Source organism: Halictus rubicundus, chromosome 16 (genome assembly GCF_050948215.1).
Source record: "Halictus rubicundus isolate RS-2024b chromosome 16, iyHalRubi1_principal, whole genome shotgun sequence".
Classification (NCBI taxonomy): Eukaryota; Metazoa; Arthropoda; class Insecta; order Hymenoptera; family Halictidae; genus Halictus; species Halictus rubicundus.
Genome location: NC_135164.1, coordinates 4528502 through 4552195, shown reverse-complemented (window position 1 = coordinate 4552195; position 23694 = coordinate 4528502). Strand labels below are relative to the sequence as shown.

Below are 23694 nucleotides of genomic sequence, written 5' to 3'. Positions count from 1 at the left end.
ATTAGTTAACTGCAAAAGTGTAACTGTCAAGAGAAAGGCATCCGTTCATTTAACTTAAAAATATTCTGGTTGGAGCAATTTTTATCGTACAAAAATTCACAATATTTAGCATATTTAAGCAACTGAAAAATTAGTTTACTTAAACTAGGAATAAAAATTGCATTTTCCTCTGATGTGAGCTTCAGAAGTTAGTGATAAAAATATGTGTTCCCGCAAAGATTCACAGAATAATTACAAATGACTTTAAACTAATTCCTTCTCGAGTCGAATATTTGTCGACGGTAAGCTTCCGACGTGTTACTTTCGAAAATTGCACTGTCGTCCCATTTTTTACCCTTTTCGAGTCAATCAAGCGTGAAACAAATGACTGATGGTGACGCGCGTCTTATACGACGGAGTAAGGCTTCTCTCTGATGACCTTATACGATATCATCAAGTATCGAGACGGTAATTCTAGTCCCTTGTCCTCGATTCCAGACCTGGCACAAAGTGACAAGACCACGGGAAATGTCTTCATCATTTTTGATGATACGAGAAAGTGGTTGAGAGAAAAGTATGTGGGGCTAAAGTGGAGATTCCAGATTCCATAAATGACACTAAACGCGATATAATTTGAACCGTATTTAGTGGTTCAATTGACGGTAAAAAATAGTAGCCCTACACGATCTATGTCACAGCACGGACCCGAGGATTGGGCTTGGATCAGGACTTTACAGTGCTTTGTAACTTGCGAGTAGCTGTACTTGAACTAGAAAGAAATATATATAGCCAAATATCATGGTTCCTTGCCATAGCATATTTTCGCTTATGTCTGTACAAGAGTATTACCGTGGAAAGATTTACGTACCTTGGAGAGTGTAGTGGGATGTGGATAAAGGTTGACGAGGCAGCTCTGCCGTCTCAGTCGGTAGTCCCAGCGTGTCTCTAGATGCGGAATTTCCATAGTGTCGCAAATGCTTTGCACATGCGACGCGGTGTGCGCGCTCTGTGGCCCAAAAATCGCCGCAACTCCGCTCCGAAGCAAGTGACACACTGAAATCAAACACGTCCGTATTACGTACACTGGCTTACAGCCGGTTATTTGCTCTTTCAGTTTGTTATGAGCAATTTTGAGGGTGTGCAAACAGCCGGTTTCGGATTGTCGTCAAAGGGGATACAGACGTGTACGAGTCTTCCCTATACAGACCAACTTATTTTGCCAACTCTCGTACCGCCCTTCGTGTCAATTTAACACGTGCACCACTGGTTCTCAAAAAGCGACACGCGCCGCATCATTATTTACAACTAAACTGTTATTATCAATATGGTGTGTATTCTATAATTTTTCCTGTCTGACGATTTAAGCATACCTTGTTGATCAAATGTTCCCGTTTTTCTTTTTAAAATTTAAATTAATTTTTCTGAAGCTTTCTACAAAAAAAGTTCTCGTTGGGTATTCTTGCGTCGCAATTCACGGCCCGTCGTCCCTATTTGTTTAAGCAAACCGTAAGAGAGAAGGATCGTTTTCATTTCGCTCACATCCGCCCGAAACCTTGCCGCTATGCTAATGGTAGCTAATTCGAAAATCAGCGGTCACGCGAAACACGGGTTCGCGTTTTGAGGTTAGAATATCGAATTAGAGCCCGTAACTTCCGAGCCACGGAGCTGGAAAACTTTTCCTGAATTCAACGTCGCCGGAAGTCCAACTTCGCTGTCGTTGACACACTTGTTAGCGGGAATCCTTAACTTTCTGTTTCTGCTTTTATCTTTTCTCCCTCGAATATGAAATCTAGCCGGCGCGGCGCGGCGCTGAGAGGACCGCATGAATCAAAGTGACAAATTGTACTTGAGCAACTCTCAAAGAAATATCACTTTCGATTCGATAATCTCGGGATTTATTCGCTGAAATGCCACGTTACCGGCGGCAAGCTACATTTTATTTAAGGACCCCGGATGCTCAGAACGGACACGCTCGGTACGAGGAGAGCGATTCGCGAGCGTAATTCATGATTATGTTCCGAAGAGCTCGAACTTGCCGAACGCGGAACTATTGCTTGGTATCGATTAATCAGGCGAACTCCTGGCAACTTTCGACATGCTAACTTTCCGCTATACCCCGTTTCCCGCGGACTTGCACAAACGTTGTCGCGCATAACAACCGAACTGTCATGCTCGTCAAGACCTTGGCCAGATAAATCCATTGTCCTGACTTTAATGACATCCTTTACGGGTGAAATTGTGCTCAGGTTCACGGTATTGTGATTCGCATTGATACGTTTAATCGCCGCATTTTACCCAGCCACGAAACACCGAATTACACAATCCGACAATTAGCCGAGAGAGATAATATTTCGTAATTGGATTCCTTCCTCGTTAAAAGTGCCTCCGAAAACTCTGTCTCCCCTGCACCCATGCGAACGCAATAGGCATCGAGGCGGCGGCTGCCAGTTTCTCCAGCAACAACGTTAATTTTTCCTCTTTTCCTGACTTCGGTGGTTTCAGAGGATTTCGCGAGATCCCTGAGCTTCGAGACCAGTAATCTTTCAAGTGGACGGACTTAGTCACGTTTGGATGAATAATTAGGGTAGCGCGAGGCATCGAGATGCCGGGAGGAGCTTAATTATTCAATTACGTGCAGGCTGCGAGTGTTTATGCAAATTTAAATTCACGGGATAATTTATGAAAACTGGAATTAAATAGCGTCTGATTATCTCGACTAATGACTTTAATAGCCGGGGCAGAAATTGGAGTTCCAAATTGACGTCGGCGAAAGAAATTTGCAGATCGACTTAAGCGTGTTTGAAAATTGCTATTTTGCAGTTTGAGAGGGAGCACGAATTCAGGGGAAAATACTTATTTTAATGCAAGGTGGAGGTACTGTCGCTACAGCTCAATCGGCATTAATTCGAAAAAGCGATTTTCGCCTTGAAATTTTCGCCTAATTCTCGCTCGAAGTAAAAAGGTTTGGTCCATCCTGCATACGGTACGGGTCTTCCGGTAGGAAAAAGTTTGTACAGGATTTTTCGTATTATGAATATGCGCGGGACTCATTGCGGCTGCATGATGAAAAAGTTCGAAACGAAGACGACAAGGACAGCATCGCTTTCAGAATAATATAATATACAAGATCAAGATAAAACTCTCCGAGTATCTCTAGAGAGAGAGAGAGAGAGAGAGAGAGAGAGAGAGAGAGAGACACGAGAGGACAGAAATTACGAAACGATGCAATGTAAAGAGAAGGACCCGGGGCACAATGCACGTCCCATCGGGATAATGCATGTTGGCCATTTCAGACGGAACGATCCTTTCGGATGGAGACTCCGGCGACGCCATTAAAAATTATTCAGGCATGCAGCGACCGCAAGAATTCGTGAATTCCGCTTGCGACCGTACGTAGGGAACGACGCAGCGAGACAGGAGACGACGGGAGCGTCGAGATATAGCGCGTCACCGATAGGGAACAGATTTATATGCGCGGCTTTTGATCATTCATTCCGCGGAAATCCACCTAATGTCCCCCACAGGCTTGATTTTATACCGGGGGGGAAGGATCGACCGAGGGTTTCGGAGCCTGCCTCCCCTGTGGTACTTACGTACATCCTCTCAATCGGAATCTCTATAATCGGGCCGCAAAGTCAGCTTTCCAGAGGCTGAAACCTCAAAGTAATACCGGACAACGCTGGCGGCGTTTTAAGGTTGAAGTATGATATGCGCTATATTGAAATTCCAGATGCAATTTCACTGGACGGCCTCGGGCGAGGCGGGCTCGCTCGTAGAAAAGATATAGCCGAGCTCGATCTAGCCGACTAGGAAAAACGGTGATTGGGCCACGGCAAATGTATTGTTTAAAGAAGGACCGTCTCCGGGGAGGAATTAGTACGATAGAGAGGAAATTTCGCTCGATGGGACCGTATCGGAGTATTGCGAATTTATTTCGTTCGAGAGGGACTGAAACTGTCAAAGCTCGCTCACATCTCGCTGTAAAAAATTCACGGTGTTATCCCCCCGTGGAAACGGAGAAATAGGGTGGTCCACGCGAAGAAGGTTTCGCGAAATATTCCTCCTTTGTCCAATAACGGCGGAAGGGGAGGGGGAGGAAGTGCTTGAACGGCAAAAACCGACGGGGAAAATGTGTTCCAGCATTTTCGGCATCGCCCGTCCAAGTTCTTCTTTCGCCGGAGCAAGCGCGGAAGCAGATGCGAGATACTTGGAGACATTTCGCAGCGTGCCTCGCTCGCGAGGAGAAGCGGATAAAGAGAGAGAGAGAGAGAGAGAGAGAGAGAGAGAACGGCAGTCTCGGAGAGTATTTCATAGCTGCGCGGCAGCCGAGTGCGTATTTCGCGGTCCGTGCTGTTGCCTGCATCCGGTTGGTATCATCCTGGATTTGCAAGCGGATAGGATTATCGCTTGCTAATGTATCAAAGCCACTTGGCAAGCCGTGTGTACCCCGAGAAACGCCAGACCCTTCTCTTTTGTCTCGCGCGAAGTGTTTAATACCTTGGTTTCCCATCAGGCTCCGCACACGCGACAATTAACAGCAGGTTTGTAATTGCAATCGGTCCTATTAGAACGACAGCTTTACGAACCGGGACCTCCCGTACAATAAAATATAAACTTGTAGGCGGATTGTTGGCAAATTCAAGTTTGCGAAACTGGTGTTAACGGTGTCGTCAAAAATTTTAATAACGAAGCCAGCAACTCGCTTTCAACGTGGCAGTATTTATCTGAGGGGATTAATTTGATACTTGAAAAGAGTGTAACGAGTTTGGGTATATTTGCCATTCTTAATTATACGAACATCGTGAACTGTATTTATTGTTGTGTGCGTAAGCAGATTCAACGTTTCCCGAAACTTTGTATTTTTCTGTTGCAAATATGTAACGCTGCAGATAAATGCACTGTATCAAATATGGAATCGATTTTTGATCGAATATTCAGTGTAATATTTCAGTATCAGGGTTTAATATATTTTTGTAATATGACAGATACATGAAAGCATTTGTATCAGCAAATATTTGTAACACTGTCATTTTATTTTTCTCGTAGCGAGTTTTTTATTTCTTCAAAGATTGCAGCAATACGTTGTTATTGTAAAAATACATGGACTCTCGTGTTTCAACATGAATAAGAAATTTTTCGGGTTTTTTTTTTAATGGGGGGATTTCGAACCAAAACATCGGGAAAAGGTCCATAGCATGTATCTCAACATGCGCAATGTGCCGAGATTTTTAGCAGAATTTTTGCATGGGATTAAATACGGAAAATGAAAGAAACCTGGGTAATCCGAATATTTTCTGTGTCCATATTCCTAGTCGGGATAGAATGTTGAAATTTGCCACGAAATGTTTTTTCTCTGTGAGCTATCGAAGTTTTAACTGTATCCGATAATACCTTTCATATCACACAGTTTTTGCAAAGTAATCTGTGAAAATGGGAATTTATTTTCTTTTATCAACACCTTAACACTTCTCGTGCTGTTATATCGCCAATGTTTCACCAATTAATTCGTTTCTAGTTAGCGGTAACATTATCCGAAGACGGTGACCATACCGTGAACACGTTGGCTGCCATGTCACCCATATGTGGGTGACAGAATTAATTGTCCCAGGTTTTAAAATTAATTTTTACGTTAATATATTCGTCGTACCAAATTTGTTTAGGATCTGTAAAATGCAAGAAAGTTGGAGGACTACTCAATATCATACATTTAATCATTTTCAACTTTTATTTCATTAAATAACTTACTTTGATTTTATGGAATTTTTGAGGTTTCTAGTTTGGCAGTCAAAGTGTTAAATAAAACTACTTTCTGTAAAAAGATTGTTCGTACTGTGACCAAAGATTTCTCCGGTATTTAATACTGTTACGACGTTAACAGTTCAGCTCGTTGAAACGTCCCGCTGCTAATACAATTTCCAACTAAATTATCTTCACTGCAAGCAAAAACGGAATAAGATTCAGCCAGTGATTCAGCATGTAAAGCAAACGAAACGCAATGTCCGTGAAACCAGGGAAGTTCAGGTGAAATTATTATTTCTGATACTCTCCGAGTGCTTTCCTCGGAGAAGACACAGTTCTTCTCGTGGAAGCGATATATGTCTTTATCCTCCCGAGGCTTTTCTCTGTCGGAACCATTCGAGCGTTTCAGTATGTCTGCCGGTCGACTCGCTGTCCTTCCTGCTTCCCAGACCTCATCCAGACTACCGGTACTCTTTCCTTATTCAAGATTAGAGCCGGTAGTCCGCGTACACCAACGTTTCCAATCCCTCGAGCTCCCTTTATCCGCCGTATTTTCGTCCTCGCCCCCCGAACCATCTCGCCCTGTTTGGTTTTAAAACGCACTGGGCCCTTAAGGGGGTGCGCCGCACATACGGCCGAATGACCAAATTACGACGACAAAAGTAGATTTAAAAATTTTCTTTAAACTAATGACAAATACCATCATAACCTACTCTAAGAAACGGCCTACAATATAGCGTGAGAATTTTTGTTGTTAATGCAACATAGTAGTTCGTGCGCATGCGCAAAGTGAGGTTATGGTTCGGGCGGCGAATCTCAGTTGTTTGCGCCAGTATTGTTGACGACATAATTGCGTTCATCCTATTTTCTCCAATTTAAATTCGCCAAGTTTCCTACATGTATATTCAAGCTATCATCTGCAATTATTGCTAATACAAAGATAAGTTGTACATACTGTTAATATAGTATGTTTTATCATATACTATTTTTGGTTAAAAAATATCGACATGCTTACTTTAGCTAGAGTTATAGAAAAAGTTCCAAATAGTACACCGATTTTTCTTTACCAGTTCGAAAAAATGGCTTGTAACTAATATAAAAAATTAAAAAATGAGTCCCCATCTTTGCCCTGTCTATCAATAGATCGAATTGTTTACAGGTAGTCGCGTCGACCGTGCTGTAAAGAAAATGAAGATTACGAGAAAAGAACTATTTGATGTGTTAAGAAGTGAACAGTTTTTCAAGTTTTCGTTATTTAAGTGTAATGAACGATTGTTAAAGTATACATTCGACAAGTTTGGTGTTAGTGAACTTTATAAGCATTGTATAATACAAATAAAACGTACAGTTAAGAAGCAAAGTTTAATCAGGTTGTATTAAGTATGCTAAGAATGCCTACTTTCTATAGTAATGGTGATGATGAGCTTGATGATGATGCTTACGATAATGATGAAAATAACAATGAGGTTGTAAAATAATATTCTTATTGCATATTATATCTCACTAAAACCTACAGAAATAATTTAGTGTTTTAATTTATTTAATTGTTTTGTTTTAATTAACATACTACGGACCCTTGACCCTTTTTATGGCCCCAATTAACCCTAAGTAGCTACTTTTCCGAAGATAATTATTAAGCAGTCTTCTTATAAGCATTTCTAACCAGAATTTCAAATAAAATCTCATTTTATATTTTTGTCGTCGTAATTTGGTCATTCGGCCGTATGCGCGCCGCCCCGAAAAAAATGAATCAGACTACTCTACCTATTATTCAATTTTCATCAAGTTTCGGGACATCATCAAAATTCAGACTTAAATTGTCCATTTGCAAACTTTTTTACCGTTCTCCTCGGAACCACGTGCTCAAATTTCGCAGTTGCAGGAACTATTCCGTACAGGCTGTCCCAAACAGTGTTGTACACTTTTCTTTTCGCAGCTCGATTATTTAAGCTCTTATGAGTTTTCGAAGTCGCGGAGTAATTTCTCCGGTAAAAATGAGAATTTCCCGGTAAGCATTGCCGCTTAGTGATCGAAGATCTCCGCGTTTCTTTCGGCTGGAAGTCTCGGGGGAGCCCTTAATTCTTATTCTCCGCGGCGAAGGGCACGGTTTGTAAATTCCGTCCCGTCTCGGCTCGTTCTATGGAATTTCATCTGCGCCGCACCGCCGAATGGTTTCCGAGCCGATAGCCCGGCTGAGATACGACACGCTCCGGTCTCTCGCCTCGTCCCACAGATTTCCCGCGATGGTATCGCGGCGAAGATCGATAGTACGTAGCCGTAGCGGCCGCCGCTGCCGCCGCGGCCACCGACATAAACTGTTCCTTAAATATCCTTAACATAATAGTCAACGATACCGGGCCCGCGAAAAACACCATCGCTTCCGACCGGTGGATATCGGCGCGGTTAATGGGGCCACTTTATTTTACGGGGATGGAAAACGGGGGAAAAGAGCGTGGGATCCAGAGACGTTTATGGCTTCTGCGCTATTGAGTCCCGATCACCGGTCCCGAATGGGAAAAACGCGGGCGAACACCAACACCGGGGCAGTTCCTGTCACGCTTTCGATCCGCCTAGCCTCGCCTAGTCTCGCGCGAGGCGCGTCGCGTCGCGTCGCGTCGCGTCCCGTCGTCCGAGCTCGAACAATGCGTATCACCGTCAAAAAGCCGATCAACCGTGCTCACTGAAAAAATAGTCCGCTTCGCTCCTACCGTTGTTTACCTATTGCTCCGTCGTCTCGCTTTTCCCACGGTCGTTTCCCCGTGCCGCTCGCACGGCCCAGCATACGCTGAAATTCCGCGAGGCGAAGGTGCTCGGAGCATGCAGTCCAAAAATTCCGCGAGCGTTCGTTCGTTCGCTCGCTCGTTCACGGGCGCGGAAACATATCGTTGCACGCCGCGCGACGCCAACAGAGAAGATCGGTGTACCAACACTGAAACGACGCGACGCAACGCGTCCCGACGCCGCCAGGTAACGATCGTTCCGGAAAACGGTACGGTGACAAATGGCGGATCCGCTCGTCAACGGCCTGTCAAAGTCTTAGCCGTCCGCAGCCCCGCTAATTGGCCCACGGTATTTTATTTTCGCTGACGACGACCCGGAACGCGCCAGAATCCAGATGGTTGCTCTAACTCTGTAATACTTTTTATTTTTTAAATAATATCGCTGGGATGTTGAAGAGATTCGTAGCCGAAAATTATGTGATGGGCGAGCTTGGAGGCGAAATTAACTTTTGCACACCAAAATTGAGTTGGTTAACATTTTTTCGAGATTTTGAAAGGATTCTGTATCTGAACACAACTTTATTTTCACCCGTTTAACAAATTCGGATTTGCGTAGTAGTTCGACGACGAATGGACAACTGAACTGAAAGTTCGCTCGCGCGCTTTACATACTGTTCCCCTACTTTTATCAACTAAACTGAGATTCGTGGAAAAGGTTAAAGCTGTCGCTTTGTACTGTTTATTTTAAATCGTCGTCCCAGGTATACAAATTCTGGGCTCATCCTTGCATGCCACATGCGCAATGACTTTCACCGGACGGTTAATCGCTTTAATTTACAATCATATTTCCTTTTACCCGAACCTCGCGACCCTTTGTAGCCTGGCGGCCCCGGATCCACCTTTCGGTTTTTCCGTGCTCGCTAGAACCCTTCAGGTGAGAAAGTTCTCCAAATTGAGGTGTTTTTGCGGCCTAAGATAGACACATTGTGACTATCTTTACACGCTATTGGCTTGAGATGCAACAAACGCTATCGCGTAGTCGCCAAAGTCAACGAGATTCGGGTGTTTACTCTTTGTGGTATACACAATTTTCGTATCAAGTGACTAGCAGTAGCCATCCTCCACTAATCTCTTACAATATTTCACATCTCATTCCGTGTCAATTTCGCATACATGAATTCTGCAGTTAGAAACAAAAATACGCATTTCTATCTGTAACAGATTCAGTGAAGCGAATTTTAGGTATTCTTACTCATACTTCCGGTGGCGCTGTTCCGTGACGCAGGTGGAGCTTCCGTGTCGCCGCAGCATCCGTGGGACGGTATATCGCGCGGTGCGGTTTATGGAAATTTACACGTAAAACCGCGATAATTTTATAGTACGGCCCGGTCGGGAAGTGTCGCTAAGCGAGCCACCTTCCCCTCCGCTCGCGTCCCAAAGTTCCAGCCACGCGGGCCCATTTTCGCCGGCCATTTATGGTCGACGAGAGCAAATTCTGATTAAATAATAGCAATTAGCAGCGGCGGGTCCGGCCGATTAGATCGCTCTAGATTTAATACGGCGCATAATTAATCGTGGTTTGAACGTCCTGCGGGAAAATTTAATAACGACTAATTTGCCGCATAATCCGACCGACGTGTTTCACGAATAGATATGTCTGCTGCCCGAAAAAATTTCGCGATCTCGTAAATTTTTTAAACGTTCACCGTGACCCCCACTCCTCTGTGCGTATGGTTTTTTGATACTTGGCAATTTGCTTGCGGACACACTGGTTTTATGGTAAGTGGATTTGTAGACGAAACATTTTGAGATATTCATTACTGTTTTCTGGAAAAATATTTTCAATGCGATGGGGATGCAGGGATATCGGGCCGAAATTATTCAAATATTCGTCGACTGTTTTCGGTGAAAATATTTTCAGTCCCGGCCGATCCTTCTTTATTATCATTCTGTTGCATATTTTCTACAAAAAACGTGTGAAGCAATTTGGCGGTAAAAGTAACAAAACTGTCACACAGTTATTGTAAAGTCTACAGAATAACACTCTGATATTCGGAAACGTAGCGAAATTAATATAGGAGCAGTGCATTGAATGATTATGGCACAAAGGCATAAATATTGTAATACACGAAGGTCCAGGTGTACGACTCACGAGACGCATTAATACTTCTTCGTAAATCATAACGGTTCTTGCGCTAATGTCGACTGCGTTGAGATTAGCATTTTATTTTAACGAATTGGCTGTCACCGGCCGTTCTTGAACCTGCCGGAATCATAATGGATTTAGAAGATTATGTCCGTTCCGCGTTTATAAATATACACCGGTGCACGAGATTGACAGAATTCCGCGCGTGCTCTCGAAACGGAGATTACAAAACGTGGGGGTTCTGCGCGAAAATAAATGGCCTTGATAAAACGGCGCACAAACACCAGGGGAGGTTGAACAAAAAATTAAAAAAATGCTGCAAAGTAAATAACGGACGGCCACTCCCGCCTCTTGCAAATTAAACAATTCCGCGCATCGTCGTCGACGTCAACGGCCGCGATCACAATTTCTCGAAATGCGAAATCGAATCAAGATGAAATCTAACGAAAAAACAAAACAATGCGCATCGATGCTTTATCGAGCTCGAATCCGCGCTGCTCGAAAAATTACACCTGAAACACGAACGATCGAGCCCGGCCCCGCAGACCCGGTATCTTTCCGCACGCTCGAATAAATACAGTAACCGGAATAAATTCAATTCTGTTTCGTTTCGCCGTTCCCTGTAACAGGGTCCATCCAATTCCTCGCGTCTCCGTATCTAAGATCTATTTACGCCCGGAAAAAGCTACCCGGCCTCGTCGAATCGAAGCGGAATCGATCGCGGGCCCTTGACAGCGATCAGAGATCCCGGCGAAGGCGCGTTCGTTTATCCGCGAACGCGGGATTATGCTAATTCCGTCGACACAATGGACGACAAGTCGGTTTCATATCCGCGCGCAGCCACGGAAACGCAGAAAGCTGAAACGAGAGTACAAGGATGGCGCACCGTGCACGACGCTAAGCAGATTCTACAGTGATTTTAATCCTTCCGCGATGAGGACTGAATTGTCCTTTAATCTTCCCTGCGCCGTGCTTTTTCGAGCGATCGACTGCCGCCGCACACCCAATCAAAGCGAACCATTTCTTTGCAATATCACTTCTACCTTCCTGTACCTGTTGGGAAGAATTCAAGCTTCCGTGTGCGTGTGTGCATGTGCACTTTGTTGCATTGAACACTCGAAGTAATGAATAAACTCGAGTGTAATCGAATCTGCTTGCTAGATGTAGGTACGGATATTTCATAATTGATAATTGAAGTGCAGGAAGACTTGAATGAAGATTTTACAAAAGATACAAATAATAATGAGGTGTGTGGTATGATAGACACTAGCTAAATACGCAATACGTGCACGCTGTATGTGTATCTACGTGTGTCTTCACTTTATTTGGTTCCAGGATTAAAAAATGTAAAATTTTCTGTGTGTTTCTCGGTATATTCTGCGTGGACTGCGGATTTTTATGCAGAACTGCATAATTTCTAGAAGTAAAGTACAGCTGCCAAAAATTCAACAAGTTGTCTATCAATTATCCGCCAACTTCGATATTGAATATTCTGCTCAGACAATTTTAATCCGTTATCGAAGATTCGCTCGAAACACGAAGGGATATGGTGTATGTAATTTTATGCGTGTTTAGCGAACAATTTGTTAACCCGGTTTTCTTCGGTTAACATTGAAAAAACCCCGACGTACCTCGGCTTCCCTGGGTGAAAGGGATCGATACCGGCGCGGATAACGCGTCCTCCCTTAAACGAAGCGGACATTGTCGCGCAAAGACGTGCTTTATCTACGGTCGCGAGCGATTCTTTGCGATAAGCCGGCAACGTCGATGAGAAATCGAATGCTCCGGGGAGCCTTCGAGATGAAACTAATTCCCTCACGGCCGTAGCAGCGATTCGATGCTTTGCAGAGCCTTCAGACGCGACTTAAATAGTCGCAGCTGCCGCAGGAAATGACAGCTTGAGAAATATAATGCTCTCTCGGAATGGCGCAACGATGAATCGAGATATTCGCATTATTTCGGTCGGGAACGGCGAATCTCGATTTGACAACGTCCAAAATCCTCACTCTAAAAATGTCGAAAATATTAATTATACGCCAGAACTGTGGACAATGTTTCACCCGAACAAAACGGAAATACTCCACAACATAAACCCTAAAATATAATTCCTTCACGTCGTATTAATAAATTATGCGGTATCTGAACAAATCGTCTCCTGAACTTAAGTGACCGAAAATTATAATAATTAGAAAATGCAAAAGTTTCAATTTCTCTAACCACTGCATCACTATAAACGTATGATTTATTTATTAGATAGAAAGTTACGGTATTAAAATGTGCATATTCCTGCCAACAAAGTGAACGTTACCGAATAATCAGTGTAGTACACGTTTGATTAGTTTGCGGCTAGACATCTGGTCGAATAAAATTAGTTTTATGAGACGCCTAATTACAACGTGCAATCAAGCTGTTGTAGGTAAACAGGGATTAACGAGCTCTGAAATTTCGGTTCCGTTCAGCCGAAATTTGTTGCAGGTTCTGGCCACGCCGTTGCATAATTAATATTCGCGAACATTCGCAGCTGTACCATCCGGTAGCTTTCGTAAAAATTGAAATCGCCAGGATCACTTCAGGCAGTATCTACTTCACGTATCAATACGTAATGTTCTTACTTTCACGGTTCGTCAGTATCTCTCGAGTCTTCCGGCCTTCTCCCGACGAAAATTGAACTCGCGTTGCAATTAAAATTGAAAATTCCATTACGCAAACCTCTTTCGCTCGATGACCGGCCGCGCAACGTAAACATTGCAATGGCTGCCAGGCGAAACGTCTTTTATCCCGCGCCCTTGATCCGAGCTTTGATGCACCAATAAACTGCAGGCTCTCTGATTGCAATTTTAAAAGAATCTCCGCGGCCGCCTCGATGCGGATTTGAACAGTATTTACGAGCGTGCTCGGAGCGAGTCAGAGACGTCAGAATTTTCCAGTTTCAATGAAAAATTCCCTATCTCTCGTCCCGACTCGAGTGAAAGCATATTTGACAGGGATTTATTTAGACATGCCGAAATGGAGGCGGAACAACTATAGTTTGGAAACCTCCAAATATTCGCGGTTACCTCCATTTCACGCGTGTTCATTGAGACACGAGCGCGGTACGCGTTCTCTTTCTCTTTCTCTCGACGCTTATGAGAGCCTCGTAGGAAATTCGACGGACGGGGCAATAGCCGGGCAACGAAACACCGTGAAAAGCTTGATCGAGCTATTCTCTCGGAAGCAATCGCGAGAAAAAGCGAAACGAGGGGTGCTCGTTTCACGTTCGGATCCGACGACGCGAACAAGAGACGTCGGGCGTTCGGAAACGGGCTCTGCCAGATCGCACAAACACAGTTGCTCCAGGCTGAACGACGACCGACGCACAGTGGGCCGGATTGGAGATTCACACGACATTTTGCGAAAAAGTCGACTTTCTAATTTTGGTATTTTTTCAATTGCTATTGATTCCTAAATGTCCACCGACTACGAAAATGAAAAAATTAATTAAATATAATAACAGTTTTAGTTGCAATACACGCATAAAGTTAGACATTCTCGGAATCTCGATTTTCCCTACATAATTTGGTCGTTCGTTCTTAAAGTGTCCTGATAACTGTGTGCAACTTCTTGCCCTGAATTTTTTTCTACATCAAAATACACCCTTTATTGATAAGAAATCAGTTTTCATTAACAATTATGATATATAACATATTTAAAAAAAATGCTGAATAAAATGCAATCAATTGTGAAATTTTTTTATCTTTGACAGTCCCGATCTTTTTACTCCCACTATATCCCACTTTCTAACAAGTAAGGATCTTTTCAGTGAACCTTCTTCTATGTAATGCCACAAAAATCACATCCCCCTCGAAACCACCCCGGGAGAAATTACTGTTTGAACACAACTGCATCGCTCGTACACGTGCGCGTTGAATTCGTTGAATTCGAATAAAGGCTATTAGCATGTAATGCATTTACGTTTTGTTTTACGTTTCGTTTTTTTTTTTTTGATGCTTTTATGTTTTGCATTCAGTTATTTTTAATGTTTTAACTGCATTCTGTTCGACGAGTTCCTTTCGGCAGTGCACAACGATTCCACGACGTTTTTTCTCAATTTAAGCTGAGTCATAGTTTATTTAAGTCTTATTTATTGTATAAGCTATACGTATAATTTAATTTTTACATTTCATACTACATATATTTGGTAAGTAATTTTTCTCCTATAAACTACTTCTAAGTCATTTTCTATCTCTCACGTGATCAATTTTTACCTATTATGCAGATAGTACTTTAAAATGGAGGCATTTCGCAAATATAAAGATTTGTACTTCCAATTAAAAAACGCTTCGAAAGATTTTAAAGATTATTTGTTTTTGAGTGAAAAAATAGAAGAGACGGTTGAGATTCCGACAGAAGATTTGGAAACGTTACGAAATGCATTAATGAAATTTACTTGGAAACTGAAGCAGAAGTGGATTAAAGCAAGATATACTGAACACAGATTTTTAAAACAAAATGAAAAATGGTTAGAGACAGATTTTATTTATCCCACTAGTATGTTAAACATTTCATCAACAAGAAGTTCAACATCAAAAACATTAAGACGAAACTCAACTGTGGAAATATATAAAGGAAAAAAATTGTTTTTAGATTGTAGTGATAGAGAGCAATTGCGAAGAGCTCGCTCTTTAGTTGACAATTTCTCGTTAGAAGAGTTACTACATGCGACAAAATTGAGTTTCAAGCTGCGCGGAATGCATCACCAAGCGTATTTAATTCGTTGCCTTCAAGGATATAATTATTATGACAAGATTAAAGCCATTTTTGAGAAAAAAGTGTGTCAAAATAGAAAATTAATTACAACAACGGAAGCATTGAACATTTATATACTAGCAGATCTTTCAAAATATCATTACATTAGCATTAGGAATGAGGCAATAAAATACAAAAATAATCCATTTCCTTCTTACTTTAAATTGGCGGCTGAAAAGCAAAATTGCTATCCTCCAAAAAGTGCTATAACAGTTACAGAAACTTATGTTAGAGTGGAATTACAAACTTTATTAAATCATACAGTCTCAAGATTGGTAAAAACATTAAAGGAATTGGAAAAAAATAGCACATTAATTTTGACATGCAAATGGGGTTGCGATGGAACCTCTGGGCAACCCAGATACAAACAAATATCTCACACAGGTCAGGATATAAATGAAGAATCAACTTTAATTTCTAGTCTTGTGCCTTTAAGATTACATAACGAAAGAAATCAAGAAGTTTTATGGGATAATCCACGCCCATCATCCCCGTGGTTTTGTCGTCCCATAAAATTTGAATTTATCAAAGAAACCACGGAAGTTTTAAATTCAGAAATAACCCGTATTAACAATGAAATAGAAAATTTAAAATCAGTTCAAATAGGAAGTATTCAAATAAAATATAACATGTTATTAACAATGGTTGATAACAAAGTATGTAACGCCAACACGGGTACAACGTCTACAATGCGTTGCTATATTTGCAACGCTACACCAGTAGAAATGAACAATTTAACGTTGCTCTCTACCAAACCGTGCAATACGAACAACTATTCTTTTGGCATTTCATCACTCCATGCCTGGATTCGAAGTTTTGAATGCTTGTTGCATATATCATATAATCTGCCATTTCAAAAATGGGCAGCAACCAAGCCACAAATGAAGCAGCTACAAGCAGAAAGAAAAAAAGAAATCCAAGAACTATTCAAAAAGAAATTAGGTCTTTTTGTCGATTATGTAAAACAAGGGTGGGGTAGTTCAAACGACGGAAATACCGCACGTCGTTTCTTCGAAAATGCTGAAATCTCAGCAGAAATAACAAAATTAGATATAACATTGATAAAACGATTTCATATCATTTTACAAGTAATCTCATCACCATATGAAATAGATCCGGATAAATTTCAGGCATATACTTTTGAAACGGCAAACCATTTTGTTAAAAATTACGGATGGTATTATATGCCTCCGTCTGTCCACGAACTTCTTTTGCACGGGGCAGATATAATAAAACATGCATTGCTTCCTATTGGACAATTGTCCGAGGAAGCACAAGAAACCAGACACAAAGATTTTAAAAAATACAGGACGAAAAATACCAGAAAAATTTCAAGGATCTCTACAAATGAAGACACGTTTTACAGACTTCTATTAACGTCAGATCCGTACATGTCTTCTTTAAGAATACAATCAACAAAAAAAGAACGGAAAAAATTGGATCCAGAAGCTATGGAATTGCTATCTATTTAACTAAGAGAAATATAGTTACATGACACGTAAGTTACATTACATATATTTCTACTTTTAACACTTTATTCTTTTATGGTTTATGCAATAACTAACTTAATTTTAATTTAATTATTTTTTTTTACAGCATTACATTTTATTTCCACCATTTTGAATTTATTACAGTAAAAATAGATTTTATTTTCTCTTTTTCTCATATTTTCTTTTTATTCTTGTACTTATGTATATTTTATATAGTTTATTGTTAAATATTATTAATTATTATATAGTTTATTATACATATATTATATAATGTTCATTATAATGTAATTTATGTTTGATTTATGATATAATCTATAAAAAAATTGTTTATAACATTAATAAAAAAATGGATTAAACAAACAAAAAATGTATCATTGCAACGGAATTATAGTTCTAAGTATTCATTTCAAATTTCATTGCGATATCTATTACGAGTCAAAAGTTATTCACAAATGTCGTGTGAATTTCCAATCCGGCCCACTGTGCGACGTCACGATACAAAACTGCGAGAAGAAAACCCCGATTTAAGGATCAAGAATCAATCTTTCGGCGTTCTCGCGGAAACGGAATTCCTTTTACAGGTGTGCAACTTTGAGGAAATCTATCGAGTTAGAGCTTCAACTTTCATTGATCGAGTCAAAAGAAGCGGAACGTTTTCTTTCTCCTCTTGACTACGATAAATCAAGATTTGGATCGTTCTGAACCGAATAAACCAAGTTTTATCGTAACGTTTCCTGAGGAACGAGTGCCAGTCGTTCCTGGAACAATTCAAGTCTTATCTGCCGCACCATTAGAAAGATTCGAAGTTACTATGAAGACATTCCGCGAGCAGTCGACGCCATTGCGTTCGACGTTCGATGTCATTTGCTCTGCTTCAGATAAGCGGCCGTTAACTTCTGATGTCCAGTAATTTTGTGCAGCCTTGATTGTGGCCAGTTCTCTAATTGTTTCAAAACCAACGATTTGTGTGCTGCAGTGGTTTTTTGTTTTTGTTTAATAATTCTAGTAGATTAAAAATATTTTTCAAATATTTCTACGTGCTACTATTAGGTATGTAAAAGTGCATTATCTACTCGATAATTGTCCAAAGCATGGGTTATTAAAATACCATTCCTCCCTCTAGAAACAAATTACATTCTTTGTCTCGAATCATTCTTTTCCAAATATTTTTACTATCGAGTACAAAAATACTTTCAATACCGAATTATTTTCGTTTCGTTCACGAATGAAGCAAAATTTTAATTCTTTGTTAACAAATCCAATGTTAACGAATCGTTGAAGCACAAATTTTACAGCGGAGGAGCACTTGGAAAAATTCGACCCGTTATTATAATTCGTTTCAACTTTACAGCGAGCGCGCCTGCTCGGCTTTTGTGGAGTACGGTGTGCATCGCTTAAAAATAATTAAACGTGCAAACACACGCTTTCGAAATGAAATAAATCATTTAAAAGGTTAGCATAAAGATGTGCAGAGAAGTCGAATAATTCTCTGTTGCCGTCCGTGAACAACGGTACCCAGATGTTTCGGGCAGCCACTTGCTTCTCATCACGCTAATCAGCTTTTTAAAAATATAGAACTCTCGTGCCGCTCTCGTTAAAATTCCGCTACGAATTTGCTCCTCCTTTGTGTTCCCTGTACAGGCGCATTATCATCCCTGGAATTACTTCTCGAAAAAGAAAAAAATTAGAGAAGGGGAGAGCCGGAGAGCATGGGAGAGAACGAGAGAGAGAGAGAGAGAGAGAGAGAGAGAGAGAGAGAGAGAGAGAGAGAGAGAGAGAGAGAGAGAAGTGGCCGGTTCAGTGTGCAGAGCAACGAGGTCGCAGTTACTTCCCTCGGACCGGAACTTGTAACCCGTAAAACTTACTCGCAGTTCGCGGCGGTAAAATTAAAAGTCGCAACTTTATCGGTAATGGTGGGCGGGCTGAATGGGGAGGGGTGGGAAGAGGGGGAGTTTCCCCGAGGCAAATTCACCGGGGTGATCGTTATTTTTACGTTCACGGTGAAGTTTCAGCAGCGACGCGCGAAATAAGGGGGCCCCGGTCAGACGATTCGAGGGAAACTGCTCGCAATTAGGCGGCGGAACGATGGACATTTGCGACGGGAAAAGTTGCCGCTCCGGTTCGAAGGAACTCCGGTAACGCGATCCAACGATAGGCCGGACTGCCGACACCGGGGACCTGTTTAAACCCTTCCAGCGAAGCTCCGGAGTCGCCGGAAACGAGGAGAGAAAGAGACCCTCGCCGGAGACGTTCCCGTGTTAATGCGTTAAGCTAATTCCCGAAGTTTCGGACGACGCAAAAACTGCAGCCTCGGATAAGCCCCCGCGAATCCGGCGCCGGTCGAACCTGCCGAATGTAGCGGAGAACGGGGTCAAAAGTAATCGACATTTATCACGGCTATGGCCGCAAAGTTTGGATGCGCGGTGTAGGATTGCAATTCGTTTACAGACATTCGTGTTATAACTGTGTAAGTACGAAATTAAACCGTACGGAACGATACTAAATAAAAATTCAAAAATTCAAAAATTACTCGGGCGTCCCTTCTTTTTGTCCCGGTATATCTCTTTGCGGCACAGGATTTCAGATAAAAAATAGACCCATGTTGCACGGGAATTTTATCGGGTTTCAAATGAAACAAAATTGGTATATTTTTATTAATAAACATCATGTAAAAACATAACAAAATAGTAATAGTTCATTTAATTTGTTGTTATTGGGCTTTACGTAAATAAGACGAAATATAAGCCTATGCACATGCAGCTATGAAGAAATGTCTCACCATGCCGTAAAATACATCAAAAAGGTGGGACATTTTTAATCCCACCGTGCCCCAAAGAGATATAGAACTTCCAAATTGGGCCTCTACAATATCGTGTTGAGATATGTAAGATTTCGGTTATGCTACAGTGAAATTGCGATGTTTGACCCTGGTTTCCGCTCGAGAGGAACGCGAGGAGGGGTGTGGGGGCAATGGTGGGGAGAGTCGAACGGCGAACGAGGAAATTCGATACGAGCCGATCGACCAGAAGTGACTGCTGCGAGTGGCCTGGCCCTCTCGCTGAATTATGTACTCTCATATGTGGGTCGAGCTGATATACGATATGCTCTTTTGGAAGGCTATTCTCTTTTCATTGCGGCTCGTGCGCGCTTTACCGCGCCGTAAGGCTCGCGGAACGCCCGGAGAAAATGGCACGTTCTTACTGGCCGAGTGATTCTAAAGTGGACTCCGAGTGATACCCGTGAATCACTGTATTCAAACATTTTCATCGCGGCGAATTATAACGTTACCGGGCCGTAAACAGGGACAGCGCAGCGTTTACGTTCCACCGACGATCGTTCCGTTGTTTAATCCGCCCGTGCATGTGTCTGTGTGTGTGTGGCTTTGTTCCCTCTTCGTCTGTGATTCTTTTCGACCGACGACATATTGGATGTTACCTGGAGCAGACACGTAATTACGACGATCGCCGCCGAGGAAAGTAGCCCATTCCCCGCGCGATCTACTTTTCACCGCCGAGCATAATCTTAAGGCTGCAGCGCGGAGCTGGCCCTTTATAGCCTCTGCTACCTGTACTTACGTAGCTTCCTATTCCGTTTAACGATCTCCCGTGGCGCAATATCCTCGGCGCGGCGACGCGACGCGACGAGACGTCGTCGTGCCCGATTTGAGAGATGACAACGCTGTAATTCGCGAGCACTTTCGACGACGCCTCGAACGCGAATCGCCTCCAGATCAGATCCTCCCGGAACTGTTAACTTATCTTCCATAAGGACTCTACTCGTCCCCGATGTCCGCGAAAAAAAATCCAAAAGCTATATCAAATTTTCCGTTTGGTACCTCCAGGTGTTTGTCCTCTCAAATAAAACAGGTCCCAATTTCGAAAATGCTGAGTATCTTTGGTTCAATCGAACTCTATGTCGATACCCCGTAGTGGGGACAATTCCGCGACGTTTATCACCCAGGCCTTGGCGACATATATGGAGAATTCACCGTAATTGACATAATAACAAGCACAGAATGATAGCACACTTGTAAAATAATAGATATTTATTTAATCTACCATCAACCTATGTATATTCAGTAATGCTCATTTAATAACGAGTACACCGTCCTTTATTTCCTATTATTTCTATCATTTGATTTGTCAAGTGTTCGAGAAATTAAAGGTAGCATACCTGTGCTATCTGGGAGTATATGATACGAGCTTGAGAGGATGATACACCTTTGCCTATAATTTCAATAATAATGAGATGAAAATTTTGACGGCCTCATTAGACTGGCAGTGGTGGAGTCAGCCTTAATGACGGCATACCACGTTTGTTATTATTTGAATTGCGATATATGGAGGAGGCTTTATAGTTATGGCACGCAGCGTACAGGCTGGCTAACCCGGACCACAACCTACATTCCTCTATCATTTCTCGTTGGCAGACGACGCCGGTTGAGCGACATAGGGTTATGGCGGCTTGGAAAATAAAGAGACAGGGTCACCGATTTCGTTATTGGCGCGCGTGCCTCGTAACTTTGATCGGGGGGTTACAATGGCACGAATGATAAGACTTTATTGGTGGGAGAGGCAGTGAACCGTCCCGTCGAACGACTTCCTGTACTCATAACCCGTCGTATGTATCCAAGGATAGGGGTGAGCGTACAGCCGACGGGGCTCACGGTCGTCGATCTAATTAGAATAAAATTCCCGTTAAGGCCCTATCCGCCGGACAGATTCAATAAACGTGGCCCGTTGATTTCCAATACAATGCGGACGATAATATCGCCGCCAGGGAGCCACGGGGGATGCAACGGTTCGGGAAAATAGGGTGCTTCCAGCTTGGTGCAGCCGCCATCTACTTTCGGGAAGAATACCCGCGCCATTACGTTGATCAATTTTTCCTGTCCGCCCAGTGATCGGGCAAACTTCCGCTAATCGGGCACAATTCCGCTAATGGATCTCTCAGTGCCCTTTTACCCCCAAAAATACCCCGCGAGCAAATATCCTTACTGTTGGCAGCGACAGTCGGCGAGACTTTTTCGTAACACCTGAACCGAGTGAACCAATTGTAAGCTATTGTATCCGAACCTGTCGACAGACAGGTCAATGCACGAAATTGAAAAATATGAAGGTATATAAATGTATCCATCCATACGAAAAAGAAATAAATTTCCAAGGGATAGCTCGTCCCAGAACAAATGATCGCTCGACTTTAACACTAGATTCACGGAGCACTAGAAGTGGCCAGTTTGGATTATTTTATAAAAATACCAAGAATATATTCAGCCAGATTTTTAGCAGGCTTTCACTATAATATATGTTCCAAGGAATAAATGTGTTAAATAAATTTCCTGTAAATGCATTGTTACAGTCACAATAATTGTAAATTAAAGAAAATAAAATCCGTCATTTTAAAGGGTCCCGTAAATCTAGTGTTAAACCGCATGACTTTTGACCCAGTTAATTCCTCGCCTTGAAACTACGATTTTTGGCATTTTCTCGTCAAGACGTACAGGATCATGTAGTGAAAAGTGAAAAATTTCTGGGTTGCCAAAGTGAAGTTTACACCCTTTTTAATTCAACTTGGAGACGAGAAATGACAAGAAATATGATTATGTTCGGCCAGCTCCCATTTCTCGAAGTGCAACGCTCGGGAAACCGAGGTTGATGAAACAATTTCGTCGCAAACGTATTACGTCTGCGTTCGTTAAACTGAAAATTCGCTGCACCGCGGTTCTGATAATGGACGCTCTGTTACGAGTTCGTATATCTGTCGCTGAACACGATCCTATTCGTATAAACAACGTTTTACTGCGTTTGGTTCGAGCATTGTTCGCTACGTTCATAGCAAGATATTGCATTATTTGCAGCTCGTGTGCTCAGGCCAGGTACAAACGAAGCTTCGGGGCAGGCTTGGGTACAGATTTCCCTGTGGGTCATTGTTCTGGCACAATCGAAATCAAGAGCAATGAAACCACGTCTGTTCACAGCGTTCTACACAGAAAAAGAGAGCAAGATAGGTAGATCTTCCGTCGCTTCCTCTGACATCATTGCTGCCGTGGGCAATTCATAGTGCTCTCAGAGCGAAGAGTGCTCGTTGCTCATGCCCGTTCTAGGGGAAAAATCGCCGTACAGCAGCAGTCTTTTCTGCGAAAATTCTGAAAGGGTCACACTATCATAGGACAATAAGGTTATACAAAACTTTTCACGGTAAATAAAAAATAATTGACCAGGAACTCAACTGGAAGAACACAATATGATCTCTCTGATCTCGTCTGATCCCACTGGTTGGAACCAAAACCTCGTCAGCCATAAAATCGAAAATCGAACTTTGCTAAACCAGATCAATTTTCATGTACGGTACATTGTTTCGAGTCCTGTTAGCAATAGCATGCATCCAATGAACGCAGAGGATACGAAAAATATTTTCCATAGTAATAGCGAACAACGGGGGAGGTTGCTCCACAGAAAAGCTATTCCAGAAAACGGAAACAGAAAACCAATTGTCGAAATCAAAGCAGCATGAAAATCAACTGTGCAGTAATTTAACGAAATGTTAACCCTTAGCACTCGAATGGCGACTGTAAGGCGCCACTAAAAATTGCTGTATCATTGTTCAAAATATTTTTCACATTATTAAATTTGTTCGTATTTAATAAATTACTGAACACTTCCGTATTGTACGAGTAAATTGCACCATTTGCGTATGCATAACACGACAAAAAATATATAGAAGGGAAATATTCTAGGTCGGAAGAAATGTTTCGTTTTGGAGTTAAAACAGCTTCGAGTGCAAAGGGTTAAAGTCGTTTTCTAAGAGAACGGTTCACTTGAGACCTACAGTTCGC

General features: G+C 42.1%; 1 protein-coding gene across 1 annotated transcript in view; it reads right to left on the bottom strand.

Moving 5' to 3' along the window:
* The window catches only part of Kair1d (Kainate-type ionotropic glutamate receptor subunit 1D), a 217535-nt gene that overhangs the window by 132913 nt on the left and 60928 nt on the right, over positions 1-23694 (bottom strand). The window contains exon 3 of the mRNA XM_076801924.1: positions 848-1032. Within this exon, the coding sequence (XP_076658039.1) occupies positions 848-1032 (185 nt within the window). The remainder of the gene's footprint in view (positions 1-847; positions 1033-23694) is intronic.